Below are 21,844 nucleotides of genomic sequence, written 5' to 3'. Positions count from 1 at the left end.
CCTCAGCCCGTCACAACAAAGATCTATCATTTGATCCCTTTATACATGTCCAATCTTCTGCTTCATCACTGACTGTGAAGGATAGTAAAAGTCACAGTAAGGATGTTGTACCTCAGAAAATTTACACAGGGGCAAAACTATTTTCATGTTCAGAATGTGGCAAAAGTTTTACTCAAAAAGCAACTCTTGTTGCTCATCAAAGAATTCACACTGGAGAGCGTCCTTTTTCATGTTTGGAATGTGGAAAATCTTTTAACTATAAATCAACTCTTGTTAATCATCGAAAAATTCACACCGGGGAGAAGCCATTTCCGTGCTCAGAATGTGGGAAATGTTTTTCCTTTAAAGCAGATCTTGTTAAACATCAGAGAATTCACACAGGAGAGAAGCCATATTCATGTTCAGAATGTGGACAGTGCTTCCGTCATATGTCTTCTCTAATTACACATCAAAGAACTCACACAGGAGAGAAGCCATTTACATGCTCGGAATGTGGTAAAGGTTTTACCCATAAATCATATCTTGTTAAACATCAGATACATCACAGAGAAGCTGAGACAGTGTCATGTCTAGAAAGTAGGAAACGTTACAATATTAAATTAAATCTTGTTAAACAACATCGAGCTCAGACAGGGACAACGGTATGTTCGTGCCCAAAATGTAACAAATGTTTTTGTGCGAAATCAAGTCTTGTTAGACATCAAAAAATTCACACAGGAGAGAAGCCACATTCATGTTCAGATTGTGGGAAATGTTTTATTCAAAAATCCCATCTTGTGAATCATAAAAATACACACGTGGGAGAGAAACCATATTCCTGTACAGAATGTGGGAAATGTTATACAGATAAATCTTCTCTTGTAAGACATCTAAGAATTCATAATGGAGATAAGTCAAATTCATGCCCCGAATGTGCGAAATGTTTTACAGATAAATCAGCTCTTCTGAGACATCAAATAATTCACACAGGAGAGAAGCCATATTCATGCTCAGAATGTGGGAAATGTTTTGCTCAGAAATCAATTCTTATTGACCATAAAAACACTCACACAGGAGAGAAGCCTTATGTATGCTCAGAATGTGGGAAATGTTATAGTGAGAGATCAAGTCTTCACCATCATCAGAAAATTCACACAGGAGAGAAGCCATTTTCATGCTCCGAATGTGGGAAATGTTTTACTTGGAAATCAAGTCTTGCTGAACATCGAAAAACTCACACAGGAGAGAAGCCGTTTTCGTGTTCTGAATGTGGGGCTTGTTTTGCTCGTAAATCAGACCTTGTTACCCATCAAAGAACTCACACGGGAGAGAAGCCATTTTTATGTTCAGAATGTGGGAAATGTTTTAGTCGGAAATCATATCTTGCCAACCATAAAAGAGCTCATACGGGAGAGAAGCCATTTTCATGTTCTAATTGTGGAAAATGTTTCACTTTTAGATCAAATTTAATTACGCATCAGCGGAGAAGCCATTTTCATGTACAGTATGCGGAAAATGTTTTATCCAAAAGTCAGCCCTGAAGTCACATCAGAAAGTTCACACAGGAAAGAAGCCTTATTCATGTCATGTGGGAATATATTTACCTTTAAATCAGAGCTTGTTAGACATCAGAGAATTCACACAAGAGAGAAACCAGGGAAGAAGGCATATTCATGTCCATGTGGGAAATCTTTTACTGTAAAGGCATCTCTAGTTGCACATCAAACAACTTATACGGAGCATGACAGTTTCATGTCCAGCGTGTAAAATCTTGTAATCACTTCTGTAAATTTCAGTTCATACAAGACAGTAGACATTTTTACTTTAAATTCATTTGATTGACAATTAGTATAAGAATAAAATACAATCGTTAAACACCATTTCGGAAATTTTATTTTTGTTTCACTGTGTTTTTATATTTGTATGTAAAATATAAGGGGATAGAGAAATAAAGAAAGAGGTAAACAGGGGTACATAAGCCATAATCAACACAAAATGTTTTTCTTCGTGAAATTTTCAACAAATATATGGAATTCCTTAAGGGTTTTTTTTGCCTTATAAATTTTCAGGTATTAAAAAGTGGTGATTTTTTTTTTTTTATCCATAAAATGCTATGAAAAAAAACCCTACCCAAAGGTTCCCATCTGTGCATGGCTTTCCATCATTTGGGTCTGCCGGAGGAACTGAATGATGAAGAGTCAGACCACTAAAACAACAGGTACCTGCAGACCCTATCAGCTTTTATGAGGTCTGCTGGGTGAACGTGGTTTTTATACTATACTCTCTGGTGGTTTCTGCAGTGAAGTCACACTGGGTTTTGGGGGTTTTGATTCTCATGATTTTTAAGGGAAAAACACCATCTAAATCATCCCGCAATTATAAATAAAGCTAAAACTGTAAAATCGCTCAGTGCTGACTAATGAACTAAATAATTCAAAATGACTTCTACATAAATAATACCAACAGATAACACCCTGGCTTTACACTGTTTTCGAGAAAAATGTAATTTTTGTAGCATTTTTTCTTCTCATCTGTTTATGTTTTTTTGAACAATCCTGATGCCAACATTAGCAAAAAAATTTATTTTTTTTGCTGAAATATAAAAAGTACTACACATTTCAATTTGGTTATTTTGGGTCCATGATTCGTTTTGGTACAAACCACACTTTAAATTGGCTTAAACATAGTGTTTGACACTGTCAGGGCTCCTAGGACTATATATATCTATAATACATAGTGTATGACACTGTCAGGGCTCCTAGGACTATATATATATAATACATAGTGTATGACACTGTCAGGGCTCCTAGGACTATATATCTATAATACGTAGTGTATGACACTGTCAGGACTCCTAGGACTATATATATATATATCTATAATACATAGTGTATGACACTGTCAGGGCTCCTAGGACTATATATCTATAATACATAGTGTATGATACTGTCAGGACTCCTAGGACTATATATATATATATATATATATATATATATATATATATATATATATATATATAATACATAGTGTATGACACTGTCAGGGCTCCTAGTACTATATATATCTATAATACATAGTGTATGACACTGTCAGGACTCCTAGGACTATATATATATATATATATATATATATATATATATATATATATATATATATATATATATATATATATAATACATAGTGTACAGTCATGGCCAAAAGTTTTGAGAATGACACAAATATTAATTTTTACAAAGTCTACTGCTTCAGTTTTCCTAATGGCAATTTGCATATACTCCAGAATGTTATAAAGAGTGATCAGCTTAACAGCAATTACTTGCAAAGTCAATATTTGCCTAGAAAATGAACTTTATCCCCCAAAACACATTTCAACATCATTGCAGCCCTGCCTTAAAAGGACCAGCTAACATCGTTTCAGTGATTGCTCCATTAACACAGGTGTGGGTGTTGATAAGGACAGGGCTGGAGATCAATCTGTCATGATTAAGTAAGAATGACACCACTGGACACTTTAAAAGGAGGCTGGTGCTTGGCATCATTGTTTCTTTTCTGTTAACCATGGTTATCTCTAAAGAAACACGTGCAGTCATCATTGCACTACACAAAAATGGCCTAACAGGGAAGAGTATCGCAGCTAGAAAGATTGCACCTCAGTCAACAATCTATCGCATCATCAAGAACTTCAAGGAGAGAGGTTCCATTGTTGACAAAAAGGCTCCAGGGCGCCCAAGAAAGACCAGCAAGCGCCAGGACCATCTCTTAAAAGTGTTTCAGCTGCGGGATCAGGCTACCAGCAGTGCAGAGCTTGCTCAGGAATGGCAGCAGGCAGGTGTGAGTGCATCTGCACGCACTGTGAGGTGGAGACTCTCGGAGCAAGGCCTGATCTCAAGGAGGGCAGCAAAGAAGCCACTTCTCTCCAGAAAAAACATCAGGGACAGACTGATATTCTGCAAAAGGTACAAGGAGTGGACTGCTGAGGACTGGGGTAAAGTCATTTTCTCTGATGAATCCCCTTTTCGATTGTTTTGGACATCTGGAAAACAGCTTATTGGGAGAAGACGAGGTGAGCGCTACCACCAGTCTTGTCTCATGCCAACTGTAAAGCATCCTGAAACCATTCATGTGTGGGGTGGCTTCTCAGCCAAGGGAATCGCCGCTCTCACAGTCTTGCCTAAAAACACAGCCATGAATAAAGAATGGGACCAGAATGTCCTCCAAGAGCAACTTCTCCCAACCGTCCAAGAGCAGTTTGGCCATCAACAATGCCTTTTCCAGCATGAAGGAGCACCTTGCCATAAAGCAAAGGGGAGAACTAAATGGCTCAGGGAACAAAACATAGAAATTTTGGGTCCATGGCCTGGAAACTCCCCAGATCTTAATCCCATTGAGAACTTGTGGTCAATCATCAAGAGACGAGTGGACAAACAAAAACCTACAAATTCTGACAAAATGCAAGCATTGATTGTGCAAGAATGGACGGCTATCAGTCAGGATTTGGTCCAGAAGTTGATTGAGAGCATGCCAGGGAGAATTGGAGAGGTCCTGAAGAAGAAGGGTCAACACTGCAAATATTACAACGCTGCAGTAACTCCTTCTAACTGTCACTATAAGCTTTTATTACTCATAATATGATTGCAATTATATTTCTGTATGTGATAAAAAACATCTGACAAACACACAGAAACCAGAGGGAGCAGATCATGTGACAATAGAAGATTTGGGTCATTCTCAAAACTTTTGGCCATGACTGTATAACACTGTCAGGGCTCCTAGGACTATATATATCTATAATACATAGTGTATGACACTGTCAGGACTCCTAGGACTATATATATCTATATTACATAGTGTATGACACTGTCAGGACTCCTAGGACTATATATATCTATAATACATAGTGTATGACACTGTCGGGGCTCCTAGGACTATATATATCTATAATACATAGTGTATGACACTGTCAGGGCTCCTAGGACTATATATCTATAATACATAGTGTATGACACTGTCAGGGCTCCTAGGACTATATATATCTATAATACATAGTGTATGACACTGTCAAGACTCCTAGGACTATATATATCTATAATACATAGTGTATGACACTGTCTGGCCTCCTAGGACTATATATATATATATATATATATATTATATATATATATATATATATATATATAATACATAGTGTATGACACTGTCAGGGCTCCTAGGACTATATATCTATAATACACTGTCAGGGCTCCTAGGACTATATATATCTATAATACATAGTGTATGACACTGTCAGGACTCCTAGGACTATATATATATCTATAATACATAGTGTATGACACTGTCAGGGCTACTAGGACTATATATCTATAATACATAGTGTATGACACTGTCAGGGCTCCTAGGACTATATATATCTATAATACATAGTGTATGACACTATCAGGGCTCCTAGGACTCTATATATCTATAATACATAGTGTATGACACTGTCAGGGCTCCTAGGACTATATATACTATAATACATAGTGTATGACACTGTCAGGGCTCCTAGGACTATATATATCTATAATACATCAGGTCCTCCGGCCTTGTCTGCTGTAATCCTTTTGATTTGCCTTCACACTTGAGACTCATTGAGGATCAGATGGCCAGATGGCAATTGATGTCAAGTCGGTGTGTGTGTGTGTGTGTGTGTGTGTGTGTGTGTGTGTGTGTGTGTGTGTGTGTGTGTGTGTGTGGGTCTTGGTGTGTTTGGGGAGGGGGGTTGACTGACATGCTGGTGAAGGGAAAGTTGGGGTGGAGTCGAATCTGTTGAAAAATAGAATATAAACAAGGATGAAGATCAGCATCACTCGGAGGAAGACGTAGAAAAATTCTTTATTCCATTTCCAGCGTAAAAAACATATAACAATGAAGAAAAAGTGATGACAAAAAACACATTAAAAAACGCCGACGCGTTTCGGAACACACAGTTCCTTAGTCATGGCTTTTTTAAAACTGAGCACAACCATGCTAGTATATATATGCTAGAGACTAACAGCAAGATTCATTTCACATCGGTTAGCAATAAAGACAAATTAAGTACAAGTGTGTGTTGGTCTGATATTTATGCACCACCCACTATGCAAATCTCACATAATTGTTTTTACAAAAAATACACGTACAAACATCCTATATCCATCTTATTCGTGTTGTATTCTTCCTCTTTTATGCACTTTTCCTTTTGAATCATCCTACATGTTCACAGACTCTAAAGTATAGGACATTGCTGCTTCAGACATTCCCCGGTCACGTGTTGTAAACGGACCAATTAGATCACAAATGTGAATCCATTCATAAAAAGAAAGGAGTAAGACAGAGAGGAACTGAATCACGTGATGTAAACGAGCCAATCAGCATTATATCTACAACACAAAGAAGAGAGTCACCATACATTACTACAAACATATTGGATAAAGAATAACACAAGTTCATTATCATGAACAAACTCCGATCACGTGTCACAAAAGGACCAATCAAACCCCTCTGTGTATAGGGAACTACTGCGATGTCTGGCTGCCTCCAAGGACGTGAATCCATCCAGACTATTGATATACCCATAAGAGACGATGGCCACAGGTAAATATAACTCTCAGATGGTAAATATCTACATTAATATATAAATGTTAAGTCAGATTTCATATTCATACCTTGGGGGGCCCTGGAATTAAACTGTAAAATCCAAAACGCCTCCCTTAAAAGTAGATTTTTTCTCCAGTCACCACCCCTACGAGGTTTCTTAACCATTTCCACACCACAAAATTTCATAGAGTCTAAGACTCCTCCATGTGCCGTGGAAAAATGTTTCGAAGCCCCTGATGAGTTTTCTAGGCACTTATTACTGTCGGAAATGTGTTCCGAAATCCGTGTTTTGACTGATCTAATAGTGCAACCAATGTAATCCACCTGGCACATGGTACATTTTATACAATAAACTAAATGATGCGTATCGCAATTCATATGATTATTGATGTTAACTATGCAGTCTGATGCATAGCTTTTTATCTGTTTGGTTTTATAAACATATTTACACACCATGCAACGTTTCTTTCCACATATAAAAAAACCCTTTTGATCTAACCAATTATTTTTATCGCAAGTTGGATTAGATTGAAAAAAACTAGGGGACAACAAATCATTAAGAGATCTTCCTTTTTTGGCTACAAAGGAAACACCTTTTTCTAAGATCTTATCAGTAATGTCATCAGTGCATAATATAGGCATGTTTCTTTGAATGATTGTAACAATATCTTTATATTGGGTACTATAAGGTGTAGAAAAGACCACATCAGGAGTAACTTTTTGTTCACATCTAGATACCGCATTCAAAAGTGAACAACGATCTCTATCTGCCACTAAATTTTCCGCTCTATCTAACATCCATTGAGGATAATTTCTAGTTTTTAGTCTTTGGAAAGTCTCATTTTTAGTGACCTCATAATCTTCTGGATGAGAGCAAGATCTTTTAGCTCTTACAAGTTCACCAATAGGGATAGCCCTAGCTGTATGTGGGGGGATGGCAACTATCTTTTCTCAAAATAGTATTACCTGCAGTTTTTTTACGAAATAATTTGGTAACAACCTTACCTGTATGAACATCCCCCCGCAAAGTAATATCTAAAAAATCAACAGAAACAAAATCAAAGGCGTGTGTGAACTTTAAATTAAACAAATTATCATTCAAATAAACCAAAAATTCTGGTATGGGCGCTACATCTCCATACCAAACGATTAGTATATCATCGATGTAGCGCCCATACCAGAAAAGGGAGGAATGAAAGGGGTTGGTAACTGAAAAAATAAACTGCTCCTCCCAAAATGCCATGTACAGGCACGCTAAAGAGGGGGAGAAAGGGGCACCCATAGGTGCCCCACAAATTTGTACAAAAAACTGGTTGTCAAACATAAAAAAATTATGTTCCAAAAGGTATTTTGTGACAGCAAGTATATATTCACAAACAGGTTCTGTAAAGTTACCGTATTTATATAGGTGGTATGCCAAGGCTTCTATCGCCTGATTGTGAGGAATACTGGGATATAACGCGACAACGTCGCATGTGATCCAAGATAAATTACTATTCCATGTAAAGTTATCAAAACATCTCACCACCTCCCTACTGTCCTTAATAAAACCAGGCAATCTAGAAACGAAGGGTTGGAGTATACTGTCAAGCCATATGGCCAATTTCTCATTCATAGAATTATTGCCTGAAATTATAGGACGCAGGGGAGGTGGAACGATGCCTTTGTGTAGCTTAGGCAAGCCATATATAATGGGTATGTTAGGATTTTGATTCATTAAATGTCTAGATTCATGCTCAGTAAAAATTCCTAAAGCTACTCCTTCAGTTATTAAATTTTCTAACAATGGATAATAAGTAAGAGATGGATCACCAGGTAAACATTTGTAAGTTTTAGAGTCATTTAGTATATCAAGAATACTTCTCTTATAATCCTCCTTGTTTAGTACCACAACCTTCCCCCCCTTGTCTGCTTTCTTTATCACAATATTGTTATTTCTTTTTAATTCATTCAATGCTGCCCTTTCTTTACGGGACAAATTGTCTTTGTTTCTCTTTGATTCTCTAGTTCTACTATCCAATTGTGCCAATTCCAATTCCACCTTGTGTTGAAACGCTGAAAAATTGTTACCTCTAGAACTAATAGGGTAAAAGGAAGGATTGGAAGTGGAGACATTAATCGTTTCTATAGATCTCTCTGGCACAATTTGTTGATATTCAAGTTCTTTCAACGTATTCAGTGCTACATGTTCACTAAATTTAAGGTCTAAGGATGACCCACCATCATCAAGAAATATAGAACTATTACTAGCTGTTTTACAAAAATCCCCAAAATCCTCCTTATAAAAATGTTTTTTTTACCGTGACAGCACGCATAAATCTGTTTACATCGAGTAACGTCTGAAACAAGTTGAATTGTGAAGTAGGCACAAAATTCATTCCCTTTTCAAGAAGACTAATTTGATATTCATTCAAAGTTACAGAAGATAAATTCACAACACTGGAATTATGTTCTATGATTCCTATTGTTTTCTCCTTGTCATGTATTGCAATTTCACCAATCTCTTGGATCTTCTTTCCATGCCGTCTACCGGCTCTTCTACCCCGTTTTTTGAGGATGGAAATTTTTTCTTATTATTCGGTGCTCCTATGTCCGAGTTCAAAGAAGTATCAAAAAACTCACATGAGGTGTCAGATCTATTAGTAGAAAAAGTGGATTCCAATTCTCCTGAGGAAAAAGACACTTTCCTAGGGACATTATATCGTGCACCCCTATTATGTTGGTTTTTTAAGATAGATCTTGGGCGTTTAGGAGACATTTCATGAGGTTTTCTATAAACCGATCCAGAAGCATAATCCTCAGTATCTCTGTTAAATTTCTTCCTCTTGTAATCCATAATTTTTCGCTCCGTATTCTCAATTTTATTTTTGATTTTGTCGTCCCACTCTATTAATGAATCAGGTATTTTCAAGGCATCCAATTTAGATTGTATCTCTGCGGTTTCTTCTTGTATTTTTATCAACTTAGCTTGTTCCTGTTGTACTATCAACTCCATTAATCTAAAGGAGCAATCCGACAATATTTTCTGCCAAGCATCCATAAATTCATCATTATAGATAAAAGTGGGAAACTTTCTCAGGCGTAAGCCTCTCGGGATCATCTGTTTATGAATATATTGTTGAAGTGTAGTTTGATCCCAAAATAATTTTAATTCATTGATTAAAAGTCTCTCTTTTTGCTGTAGAAGATCCTTGACGGAAATATATTCCTCTTTGTTAGTGTTGTCACTACCAAAAACCGATGCAATCTTGCTAGATCTACTGTCATACTGCATGATCTCAGCTCTTATGTCACAATTGTTAGATTTAAGAAACAGAATATAATCTATACTCAGTAAAGAGTTAAAGTTATATTGATTCAGAATATGATTAGATACACGTGAGCTACACAAAAAAGCCCGATAAACATAAAGTCCAAAAGAGAAAAAAAGTTTGGAGCTCACCGTGTATGTTCTAATATTCCAACCGGGGTGCACGATCAGCCTTCCGGGCAAAAAGGCAAATAAATGGAATATAAACAAGGATGAAGATCAGCATCACTCGGAGGAAGACGTAGAAAAATTCTTTATTCCATTTCCAGCGTAAAAAACATATAACAATGAAGAAAAAGTGATGACAAAAAACACATTAAAAAACGCCGACGCGTTTCGGAACACACAGTTCCTTAGTCATGGCTTTTTTAAAACTGAGCACAACCATGCTAGTATATATATGCTAGAGACTAACAGCAAGATTACCTGGTGATCCATCTCTTACTTATTATCCATTGTTAGAAAATTTAATAACTGAAGGAGTAGCTTTAGGAATTTTTACTGAGCATGAATCTAGACATTTAATGAATCAAAATCCTAACATACCCATTATATATGGCTTGCCTAAGCTACACAAAGGCATCGTTCCACCTCCCCTGCGTCCTATAATTTCAGGCAATAATTCTATGAATGAGAAATTGGCCATATGGCTTGACAGTATACTCCAACCCTTCGTTTCTAGATTGCCTGGTTTTATTAAGGACAGTAGGGAGGTGGTGAGATGTTTTGATAACTTTACATGGAATAGTAATTTATCTTGGATCACATGCGACGTTGTCGCGTTATATCCCAGTATTCCTCACAATCAGGCGATAGAAGCCTTGGCATACCACCTATATAAATACGGTAACTTTACAGAACCTGTTTGTGAATATATACTTGCTGTCACAAAATACCTTTTGGAACATAATTTTTTTATGTTTGACAACCAGTTTTTTGTACAAATTTGTGGGGCACCTATGGGTGCCCCTTTCTCCCCCTCTTTAGCGTGCCTGTACATGGCATTTTGGGAGGAGCAGTTTATTTTTTCAGTTACCAACCCCTTTCATTCCTCCCTTTTCTGGTATGGGCGCTACATCGATGATATACTAATCGTTTGGTATGGAGATGTAGCGCCCATACCAGAATTTTTGGTTTATTTGAATGATAATTTGTTTAATTTAAAGTTCACACACGCCTTTGATTTTGTTTCTGTTGATTTTTTAGATATTACTTTGCGGGGGGATGTTCATACAGGTAAGGTTGTTACCAAATTATTTCGTAAAAAAACTGCAGGTAATACTATTTTGAGAAAAGATAGTTGCCATCCCCCCACATACAGCTAGGGCTATCCCTATTGGTGAACTTGTAAGAGCTAAAAGATCTTGCTCTCATCCAGAAGATTATGAGGTCACTAAAAATGAGACTTTCCAAAGACTAAAAACTAGAAATTATCCTCAATGGATGTTAGATAGAGCGGAAAATTTAGTGGCAGATAGAGATCGTTGTTCACTTTTGAATGCGGTATCTAGATGTGAACAAAAAGTTACTCCTGATGTGGTCTTTTCTACACCTTATAGTACCCAATATAAAGATATTGTTACAATCATTCAAAGAAACATGCCTATATTATGCACTGATGACATTACTGATAAGATCTTAGAAAAAGGTGTTTCCTTTGTAGCCAAAAAAGGAAGATCTCTTAATGATTTGTTGTCCCCTAGTTTTTTTCAATCTAATCCAACTTGCGATAAAAATAATTGGTTAGATCAAAAGGGTTTTTTTATATGTGGAAAGAAACGTTGCATGGTGTGTAAATATGTTTATAAAACCAAACAGATAAAAAGCTATGCATCAGACTGCATAGTTAACATCAATAATCATATGAATTGCGATACGCATCATTTAGTTTATTGTATAAAATGTACCATGTGCCAGGTGGATTACATTGGTTGCACTATTAGATCAGTCAAAACACGGATTTCGGAACACATTTCCGACAGTAATAAGTGCCTAGAAAACTCATCAGGGGCTTCGAAACATTTTTCCACGGCACATGGAGGAGTCTTAGACTCTATGAAATTTTGTGGTGTGGAAATGGTTAAGAAACCTCGTAGGGGTGGTGACTGGAGAAAAAATCTACTTTTAAGGGAGGCGTTTTGGATTTTACAGTTTAATTCCAGGGCCCCCCAAGGTATGAATATGAAATCTGACTTAACATTTATATATTAATGTAGATATTTACCATCTGAGAGTTATATTTACCTGTGGCCATCGTCTCTTATGGGTATATCAATAGTCTGGATGGATTCACGTCCTTGGAGGCAGCCAGACATCGCAGTAGTTCCCTATACACAGAGGGGTTTGATTGGTCCTTTTGTGACACGTGATCGGAGTTTGTTCATGATAATGAACTTGTGTTATTCTTTATCCAATATGTTTGTAGTAATGTATGGTGACTCTCTTCTTTGTGTTGTAGATATAATGCTGATTGGCTCGTTTACATCACGTGATTCAGTTCCTCTCTGTCTTACTCCTTTCTTTTTATGAATGGATTCACATTTGTGATCTAATTGGTCCGTTTACAACACGTGACCGGGGAATGTCTGAAGCAGCAATGTCCTATACTTTAGAGTCTGTGAACATGTAGGATGATTCAAAAGGAAAAGTGCATAAAAGAGGAAGAATACAACACGAATAAGATGGATATAGGATGTTTGTACGTGTATTTTTTGTAAAAACAATTATGTGAGATTTGCATAGTGGGTGGTGCATAAATATCAGACCAACACACACTTGTACTTAATTTGTCTTTATTGCTAACCGATGTGAAATGAATCTTGCTGTTAGTCTCTAGCATATATATACTAGCATGGTTGTGCTCAGTTTTAAAAAAGCCATGACTAAGGAACTGTGTGTTCCGAAACGCGTCGGCGTTTTTTAATGTGTTTTTTGTCATCACTTTTTCTTCATTGTTATATGTTTTTTACGCTGGAAATGGAATAAAGAATTTTTCTACGTCTTCCTCCGAGTGATGCTGATCTTCATCCTTGTTTATATTCCATTTATTTGCCTTTTTGCCCGGAAGGCTGATCGTGCACCCCGGTTGGAATATTAGAACATACACGGTGAGCTCCAAACTTTTTTTCTCTTTTGGACTTTCTGTTGAAAAATAAATTAATCTCGTTAAGGATCTTCCTGCCACCTGCTATCTGGAGACCTGCCTTCTGCTTGTGGCTAGATATTGCCCTAAGGCTATTCCACACCTTGGAGACCTTTCCTTCCCCCATCTGTAGTTCCATCTCCTGCCTGTAGTTGGCTTTCCCCTCTCTGATCAGCCGTCTCAACTGTTTTTGCACCTCCCCCAGGCCATTTTTGTCACCAGATCTAAAGACTCTCTTTTTCTCGAGAAGAGCTTTATTCTCAGAGTTGATCCATAGTTTGTTATTGAAGAAACTCCTCATCTTTCTCGTTGGTACCGTGCTGTCCACAGAGAAATTATTGTGTGGACATTATGGGGGTCACAGATGGAAAATTATACATGACAAAGTTAAAGTTCTAAATATATCACTGAAAAGAAAAGCCTTAAAAACTGTAAATGAAATGAATCGCTGAACTCACTGCGGTGGGAAATATCAGTAAATGGCTGGAGAATCAATAATCAACAGTAATTGTGTCTATCCCTTTAAGAGAATATATTCAGTATATTATAAGAAGCGGATTCATTAGAATGTCTTATTGTTCAGCAAGTTCTTCTCACAGCTTATTATCCAGGTCTCCTGATAAGATGGTCGGGCTGTCCGCCTCACTCCTGTACTCCATTTATTTGGGAAACCTGATACAAGAGCTCGGCCTTATCGTGAGAAGAACTTTCAAGGTCTACTGACTATAATGCACCAGTGTTGCCAGGTGCTCAAGGTGGCGGACATGGATGTCCATGTGGTCACGTGCTCGTCATTTATTGTCATGTATTGTGTGACGCTTAAGTTGGCATAAAGCCATTATTTCCCTTGATAATCTCGTGCGCAGCCTCAATAAACCTGAGAGAATTATCAGAGAGAACAAACATGGTGTCCTGATGGGTTTTCTTCCCGATATCGTTATAATTAATGGATTTGGACATCTCCTGACAATCTGAAACTGGAACCTCTTGGGTTCCGATGACAACACAGAGAAAGCTCCGCTACATACACGTCACACACAGACAGCTCTAGTACATACACGTCACACACAGACAGCTCTAGTACATACACGTCACACACAGACGGCTCTGCTACATACACATCACACACACAGTTCTACTACATACACATCACACACAGACGGCTCCGCTACATACACGTCACAAACAGAAGGGTCTGCTACATACACGTCACACACAGACAGCTCTAGTACATACACGTCACACACAGACAGCTCTAGTACATACACGTCACACACACACAGTCCTGCTACATACACATCATGCACAGACAGCTACGCTACATACACGTCACACACAGAAGGGTCTGCTACATACACATCACACACAGACGGCTCCACTACATACACGTCACACACATACAGCTCTAGTACATACACGTCACACACAGACAGCTCTAGTACATACACGTCACACACACAGTCCTGCTACATACACATCATGCACAGACAGCTACGCTACATACACGTCACACACAGAAGGGTCTGCTACATACACGTCACACATAGACGGCTCTGCTACATACATGTCACACATAGACGGCTCCGCTACATACACGTCGCACACATAACGTAAACTCATCCATTAGTCATCGGTCATGTAAATCCTCCCACTGATCACATGATTATGACATAAACCACAAGAATTTGAACTCTTCTGAGCAGATGGATATTTATTATTATTGTTTATTTATATAGCACCATTAATCCCATGGTACTCTGTACATTATTATATTAATCCCATGGTGCTCTGTACATTATTATATTAATCCCATGGTGCTGTACATTATTATATTAATCCCATGGTGCTGTACATTATTATATTAATCCCATGGTGCTCTGTACATTATTATATTAATCCCATGGTGCTCTGTACATTATTATATTAATCCCATGGTGCTGTACATTATTATATTAATCCCATGGTGCTCTGTACATTATTATATTAATCCCATGGTGCTCTGTACATTATTATATTAATCCCATGGTGCTCTGTACATTATTATATTAATCCCATGGTGCTGTACATTATTATATTAATCCCATGGTGCTGTACATTATTATATTAATCCCATGGTGCTCTGTACATTATTATATTAATCCCATGGTACTCTGTACATTATTATATTAATCCCATGGTGCTCTGTACATTATTATATTAATCCCATGGTGCTGTACATTATTATATTAATCCCATGGTGCTGTACATTATTATATTAATCCCATGGTGCTCTGTACATTATTATATTAATCCCATGGTGCTCTGTACATTATTATATTAATCCCATGGTGCTGTACATTATTATATTAATCCCATGGTGCTCTGTACATTATTATATTAATCCCATGGTGCTCTGTACATTATTATATTAATCCCATGGTGCTCTGTACATTATTATATTAATCCCATGGTGCTTTACATTTGGAGGTTACATACAATACACAAAATATACAGGTAGATATAATATTAACAATGACTGACTGGCACAGTGGGGTAGAGGGCCGGGCCCGCGAGGGCTTACAATCTATGGAGGAAGGGGGGGGGGGGGTAGAGACAGAAGGAGAGGGGGAGACTGTACAGATGGCGGTGCGGTGATAGTGTTATTGGAGGGTGTAGGCCTTCCTGAATAGGGGAGTCTTCAGGGCCTTCTTGAATCTTGTGATTATGGGGATCAGTCTTATGTGTCTTGGCAAGGAGTTCCAGAGTATGGGGGATGCACGGGAGAAATCTTGTAGATGGTTGTGTGAGGAGCGGATGAGAGAAGAGCGGAGTAGGAGGTCATTGGAGGATCTGAGGTTACGTGTGGGCAGGTAGCGGGAGATTAGTTCAGAGATATATGGAGGGGACAGGTTGTGGATCGCTTTGTATGCTAATGTTAGTAGCTATAACTCAATTCGCTGGGCTATAGGTAGCCAGTGGAGGGACTAGCAGAGGGGAGCAGCCGATGAAGATCGGGGGGGTGAGGTGAATTAAGCGAGCAGCACAGTTTAAGGTGGACTGGAGGGGGGGCGAAGGTGTATACTGGGAGTCCATGGAGAAGGGTGTTGCAGTAATCTAAGCGGGAGATTATGAGGGCCTGGACAAGCATTTTAGTAGTTTCAGGGTTGAGGAAGGAGCGGATTTGATGGATGTTCTTGAGTTGGAGGCGGCAGGAGGTGCTGAGGGTTTGAATGTGTGACTTGAAGGATAGGTCGGGGTCCAGTGTTATCCTAAGGCAACGAGATAACCGTTAACTTTTATAGATGGGTCAGGTTTCTCCATGTTGAGTTTGAGAAAACGGGAGGAGAGGAAGGAGGCTACAGCTGCTAAACAATCTGGGCCAGCAGGGAGGTCATGTCAGGTCCAGAGATATATATTTGGGTGTCATCGTCATAGCAATGGTATTGAAAGCCATGAGATTCTATGAGTTGGCCCAGGTCAAGGCTGTAGATGGAGAACAGGAGGGGTCCTAGGACGGAGCCTTGGGGGACACCTACGGAGAGAGGGCGAGGTGAGGAGGTGGTGTGCCAGAATTTCTAACAGTAGGGAGTGATCGACTGTGTGAAAGGCAGAGGAGAGGTCAAGGAGGAGGAGGACAGAGTAGTGGCGCTTGGCTTTGGCGGTTAGAAGGTCATCAGTGACTTTTGTTAGGGCAGTTTCAGTGGAGTGCCGGGGTCTGAAGCCTGACTGTAGTCTGTCACATTGCAGGTTGGACAAGAGATAGGAGGAGAGTTAAGGATATATAACAGCAGGACCTGGTCATGTGACTTATTGACTCCTCCCACAAGTATGACATCATCACAGGTCCTGTCACCACAGTTACTGTACAGTATATATATATACTATACGTATATATATATACGGTGGTCGCTCACAGTCTGGCAGGATTCTCATTGTCTCAGGACTCGGCTGCTGTAAGGGCTGTTCCTTCCATGGCTGAGATAATATTTGTGTCTTTTGCCCTCTGAGGTGTCGGCAGTTCCAGAAACAGTTGTCGGTGGTTGTTCTGGGCTGTTTCCATCCCTCCTATAGAGGTAAATAGTAGTCGGGGCTTTCTCCCTACGGTATAAATCACATGATGGCGTTATTCTACAGGTCGCTACAGTTCCACTGATATCACATTTATACCGGGTTTAGGTTAGAAAGCTAAAAAGAACTTACTGAATCATTTCTTCTTGTCTCACTATATTCTGAGCCCGACCTTTATTTTTCTCTCTCTCTGGAGCGGTGCGAGGACTCGGGGTGTGCGGGATCAAGGTTGTGATATTTTTTTTAATTTTGTATTTGTTGTTGGCTTTTCATTATCTTTATTTCATAACCAAAATGTAATGTGCCAGGTATCTTCACATACTAGAGCCTGATCCGGAAGCCCCCCTTATACTCCCTACTAATCCTATTTATTCCATGGGATTCCGTGTAGTGATTACATTGTCTCATCTTCTCTCCATTCAGGTTCCTACAATATAGAATCCTCTCAGTATCTTCTATACAAGAGAATATTCCTGATTGATCCATCAAGGATGGAAAGAGACAGGAACAAGATGGCGGAAAGTCTATTAAATCTCACCCTAGAGATCATCTACCAGCTTACTGGAGAGGTGAGAGATTCTGATGATGTCATCATGACATCATTCTTATCTCTAGTATTAACCAATGATATGACTGGAGAGGTGATGGACTCTGGACATGTATGTAGTGAGATTTATTAATGTGTCTCCCCATAACCAGGATTACACAGTAGTGAAGAAGACCTCTAGCGGGCGCTGTCAGGCTCCTGTGTATGATGGATATGGAGGAACCCTGAGCCCAATCCTGGGGCCTTCACCTCACCCCCTGATACTGGAGGAGATCAATGGACAGAAGATCCTAGAACTCACCCACAAGATGCTGGAGCTGCTGACTGGAGAGGTGACACTGCTGGGAATGCTGGGACATTATACAGTAACTGGAGGGGTCGGGGTGATGACTGTATCATTGTGTTGTCAGGTTCCTATAAGGTGTCAGGACGTCGCTGTCTATTTCTCCATGGAGGAGTGGGAGTATTTAGAAGGACACAAGGATCTGTACAAGGAGGTGATGATGGAGGACCAGCAGCCCCTCACATCAGCAGGTAATAGACATGACTATATACACATGGACTTCCATTATTTGTATGTACAGAATGAATTCAGTCCCTGTCTGTGTTTCCTACAGGTAGATCCAGTAAGAGGACAACACCGGAGAGATGTCCCAGTCCTCTTCTTCCACAGGATGATGATCAGGTAGATGGAGATATTCCCTATGATGTGTAGACGGGCTGTGAAGTCCTTGTGGTCAGTCTTGTTGTATCCAGCAGTATTATATGGTTATATACATGGGCGGTGTCATTGAGCCGCCATCTAATATGTTTATCCGGCTTCTCACAGACCTGCAGCTACTGTCAGGACATCTTTCATCTTCATGCGGATTAATGATCTAGAACATTCTCTGTGACTTCCCCATTTGTCCGGTGACTTTTACATTATTTGTTTCCCAGATTTTCCATCAGGATAAAGATGTGAGCGACATGAATGCTATATCTATGAGAATAAAGGAAGAGCCCTATGTGAGTGGTGATGAGGAGTGTGAGGAGGACATTCCTACAGGGACCCGCCCAGGTGAGGAGTCACCACTATATAAAGCACAGAAGGGTCACTGATTCTCCTTATTCAGCAACTCACTTTTGTCCTTTTTCAGATTTTTAATTAGAGGGGTTCCCCCCTTCTCTCCCCTGCTTTTTCCCCACAATACGATCTCTGAGTTCCTAGGAGTTGATAGACAGGGGGTCTAACAGCAGCTTCCAGGCTATCATTTATGGATAAATATTAGGTCAATCCAGAAACAGGGTCTAATAGGTGTCAGATAAATGTACAATATACAAAATAAAACGTAGGTTGCCGAAGAAAGTTAAAAAAAAGTCCCAGAAATTTCATCAAATGCAAATACTAAAAAACTAGGTCAGGACAGTTCATATCCCTGATTAATGGAGTCCTGCACCTCCACCAGCACAGGTTTGAGATGATCTGGTCATCGTGGGCTTGGCAGACGACCTTATATCCAGTGTTAGACCCTTTAGGGTGGTTTCATATTGAGTTACACTCCGCTCATTCAGACACGTAAAAACGTGTCAAAGTGACCGCTGTAGAACAGATCCCATAGACTTCAATGTGTGCCGGTCTTACGCGCGCTACACATTGAAATCAATGGGTTTAAAAGCCTCCCATTGATTTCAATGTGTAGCGCGCGTAAGACCGGCACACATTGAAGTCTATGGGATTCTGTTTTACAGCGGTCACTTTGACACGTGTTTACATGTCTGAATGAGCGGAGCGTAACTCCGTGTGAAACCACCCTTACTGCCTTTATTCTCTGTCTTGTGCTGTACGTTTAGATAAGGCTAGATAAATTGTGGAAGCTCCACCAATTTGAGAGGTTGCCCCTGTTGTAATAATTCACAGCTCTTATTCGTTCCACTTAAATTTTCTTCTGTTTTTTTCATCTACTATGGAATATTGAGTGTTGTATCTAGGTAGGGCAGTGACGTGATGTAATGTATATTTCTCTATGGACCTGCCCTTATTGTTGTTATTGATAATTTTTAGTAGCCTAACATCCTCCGTCTTCTGAAGTCTATTATCAGATTGTCACCGGTTTTGCCACCACTGTCTTAGATACTAATTGAGTATCAATATAATTTTTTTTAAAATTATGAATAATTTTTCACAGATGACTGTACCGGATGCTCAGAGGGACATCTTATATCTACGGATTATAAAACAGAGGATCATGGTATCACCCAAGATCCATATGAAGAACATGTGATTACCCCAGATATACCCTCATTCCTTCAGGAGAAAGATCTGTCATCTGATCCCATTATACCCGTCCAATCTTCTGCTTCATCACTGACTGTGAAGGAAAGTAAAAGTCACAGTAAGGATCTTGTACATCAGAAAATTTACACAGGGGCAAAACTATTTTCGTGTTCAGAATGTGGCAAAAATTTTACTCAAAAAGCAACTCTTCTTACTCATCAAAGAATTCACACTGGAGAACGTCCTTTTTCATGCTTAGAATGTGGAAAATCTTTTACCTATAAATCAACTCTTGTTAATCATGGCAGAATTCACACCGGGGAGAAGCCATTTCCGTGCTCAGATTGTGGGAAATGTTTTTCCTTTAAATCAGATCTTGTTAAACATCAGAGAATTCACACAGGAGAGAAGCCATATTCATGTTCAGAATGTGGACAGTGCTTCAGTCAAATGTCTTCTCTAATTACACATCAAAGAACTCACACAGGAGAGAAGCCATTTATATGCTCGGAATGTGGTAAAGGTTTTACCCATAAATCATATCTTGTTAAACATCAGATACATCACAGAGAAACTGAGACAGTCTTGTGTGTAGAAAGTAGGAAACATCACAGCATTAAATTAAATATTGTTAAACAACATCGAGCTCAGACAGGGTCAAAGGTATTTTCATGCCCAAAATGTAACAAATGCTTTAGTGAGAAGTCAAATCTTGTTAGACATCAAAAAATTCACACAGGAGAGAAGCCACATTCATGTTTAGATTGTGGGAAATGTTTTACTCGAAAATCCCATCTTGTTGACCACAAAAATGCACACCTGAGAGAGAAACCATATTCCTGTTCAGAGTGTGGGAAATGTTTTACAGATAAATCAGCTCTTGTAAGACATCAAAGAATTCACAATGGAGAGAAGCCATATTCATGTTCCGAATGTGGGAAATGTTTTACTCGGAAATCAAATCTTGTTGACCATAAAAACATTCACGCAGGAGAGAAGCCTTATGTATGCTCAGAATGTGGGAAATGTTTTAGTGAGAGATCAGTTTTTCTTCGTCATCAAATAATTCATACAGGAGAGAAGCCACATTCATGCCCAGAATGTGAGAAATGTTTTACTTGGAAATCAAATCTTGCTGAACATCAAAAAACTCACACAGGAGAGAAGCCGTTTTCATGTTCTGAATGTGAGGCTTGTTTTGCCCATAAATCAGACCTTGTTACCCATCAAAGAATTCACACAGGAGAGAAGCCATTTTTATGTTCAGAATGTGGGAAATGTTTTACTCGGAAATCATATCTTGCCGACCATAAAAGAGCTCATACGGGAGAGAAGCCATTTTCATGTTCAAACTGTGGAAAATGTTTCACTCGTAGATCAAATTTTATTGAACATCAAAAAATTCACACAGCGGAGAAGCCATTTTCATGTACAGTATGCGGAAAGTGTTTTATCCAAAAGTCAGCCCTAAAGTCACATCAGAAAGTTCACACAGGAAAGAAGCCTTATTTATGTCAAGAATGTGGGAATATATTTTCCTTTAAATCAGATCGTTAGACATCAGAGAATTCACACAGGAGAGAAACCAGGGAAGAAGGCATATTCATGTCCATGTGGGAAATCTTTTACTGTAAAGGCATCTCTAGTTGCACATCAAAGAACTTATACGGAGCATGACAGTTTCATGTCCAGCGTGTAAAATCTTGTAATCACTTCTGAAAATTCCAGTTCATACAAGACAGTAGACTTTTTTTTTTTTTTTTAATTAATTTGCTTGACAATTAGCATAAGAATAAAATACAATCGTTACACACCATTTCGGAAATTTTATTTTTGTTTAACTATATTTTTATTTAAAAAAAAAATAAGGGAATACAGAAATAAAGAAAAGTTAAGCATGGGTACATAAGCCATAATCAACACAAAATTGCAAAATAGAATTAAAGA

At 38.8% G+C, this 21,844-nt stretch overlaps 2 protein-coding genes and 1 pseudogene across 2 annotated transcripts in view; 2 read left to right on the top strand and 1 right to left on the bottom strand.

The window, feature by feature from the left end:
- LOC142190910 (uncharacterized) overlaps positions 1 to 1,735 on the top strand; it is a 33,193-nt gene extending 31,458 nt beyond the window's left edge. Inside the window, exon 3 of the mRNA XM_075262322.1 lies at positions 130 to 1,735. Coding sequence (XP_075118423.1) covers positions 130 to 1,520 — 1,391 coding nt within the window. The 3' untranslated portion in view covers positions 1,521 to 1,735. The remainder of the gene's footprint in view (positions 1 to 129) is intronic.
- LOC142192831 (uncharacterized) overlaps positions 1 to 21,844 on the bottom strand; it is a 319,569-nt pseudogene that overhangs the window by 278,003 nt on the left and 19,722 nt on the right.
- On the top strand, positions 1,561 to 21,600 carry LOC142196862 (uncharacterized). Its single transcript, XM_075266845.1, has 4 exons — positions 1,561 to 1,742; positions 10,587 to 10,750; positions 11,111 to 11,140; positions 19,809 to 21,600. The coding sequence occupies exons 1-4, from the start codon at positions 1,561 to 1,563 to the stop codon at positions 21,452 to 21,454; spliced, it is 2,022 nt and encodes a 673-aa protein (XP_075122946.1). The 3' UTR covers positions 21,455 to 21,600.

Source organism: Leptodactylus fuscus, chromosome 1, assembly GCF_031893055.1.
Source record: "Leptodactylus fuscus isolate aLepFus1 chromosome 1, aLepFus1.hap2, whole genome shotgun sequence".
Classification (NCBI taxonomy): Eukaryota; Metazoa; Chordata; class Amphibia; order Anura; family Leptodactylidae; genus Leptodactylus; species Leptodactylus fuscus.
The sequence above is the reverse complement of the archived record's forward strand: the minus strand, read 5'-3'. Positions and strand labels throughout refer to the sequence as shown.

Coding starts and splice junctions, on each gene's coding strand:
- LOC142196862 (XM_075266845.1), top strand. CDS start 1,561: ATGTCATGTGGGAATATATTTACCTTTAAATCAGAGCTTGTTAGACAT. Junction 1,743..10,586: donor GACAGTTTCATGTCCAGCGT/GTAAAATCTTGT, acceptor CTTCGTTTCTAG/ATTGCCTGGTTTTATTAAGG. Junction 11,141..19,808: donor GCGGGGGGATGTTCATACAG/GTAAGGTTGTTA, acceptor AATTTTTCACAG/ATGACTGTACCGGATGCTCA.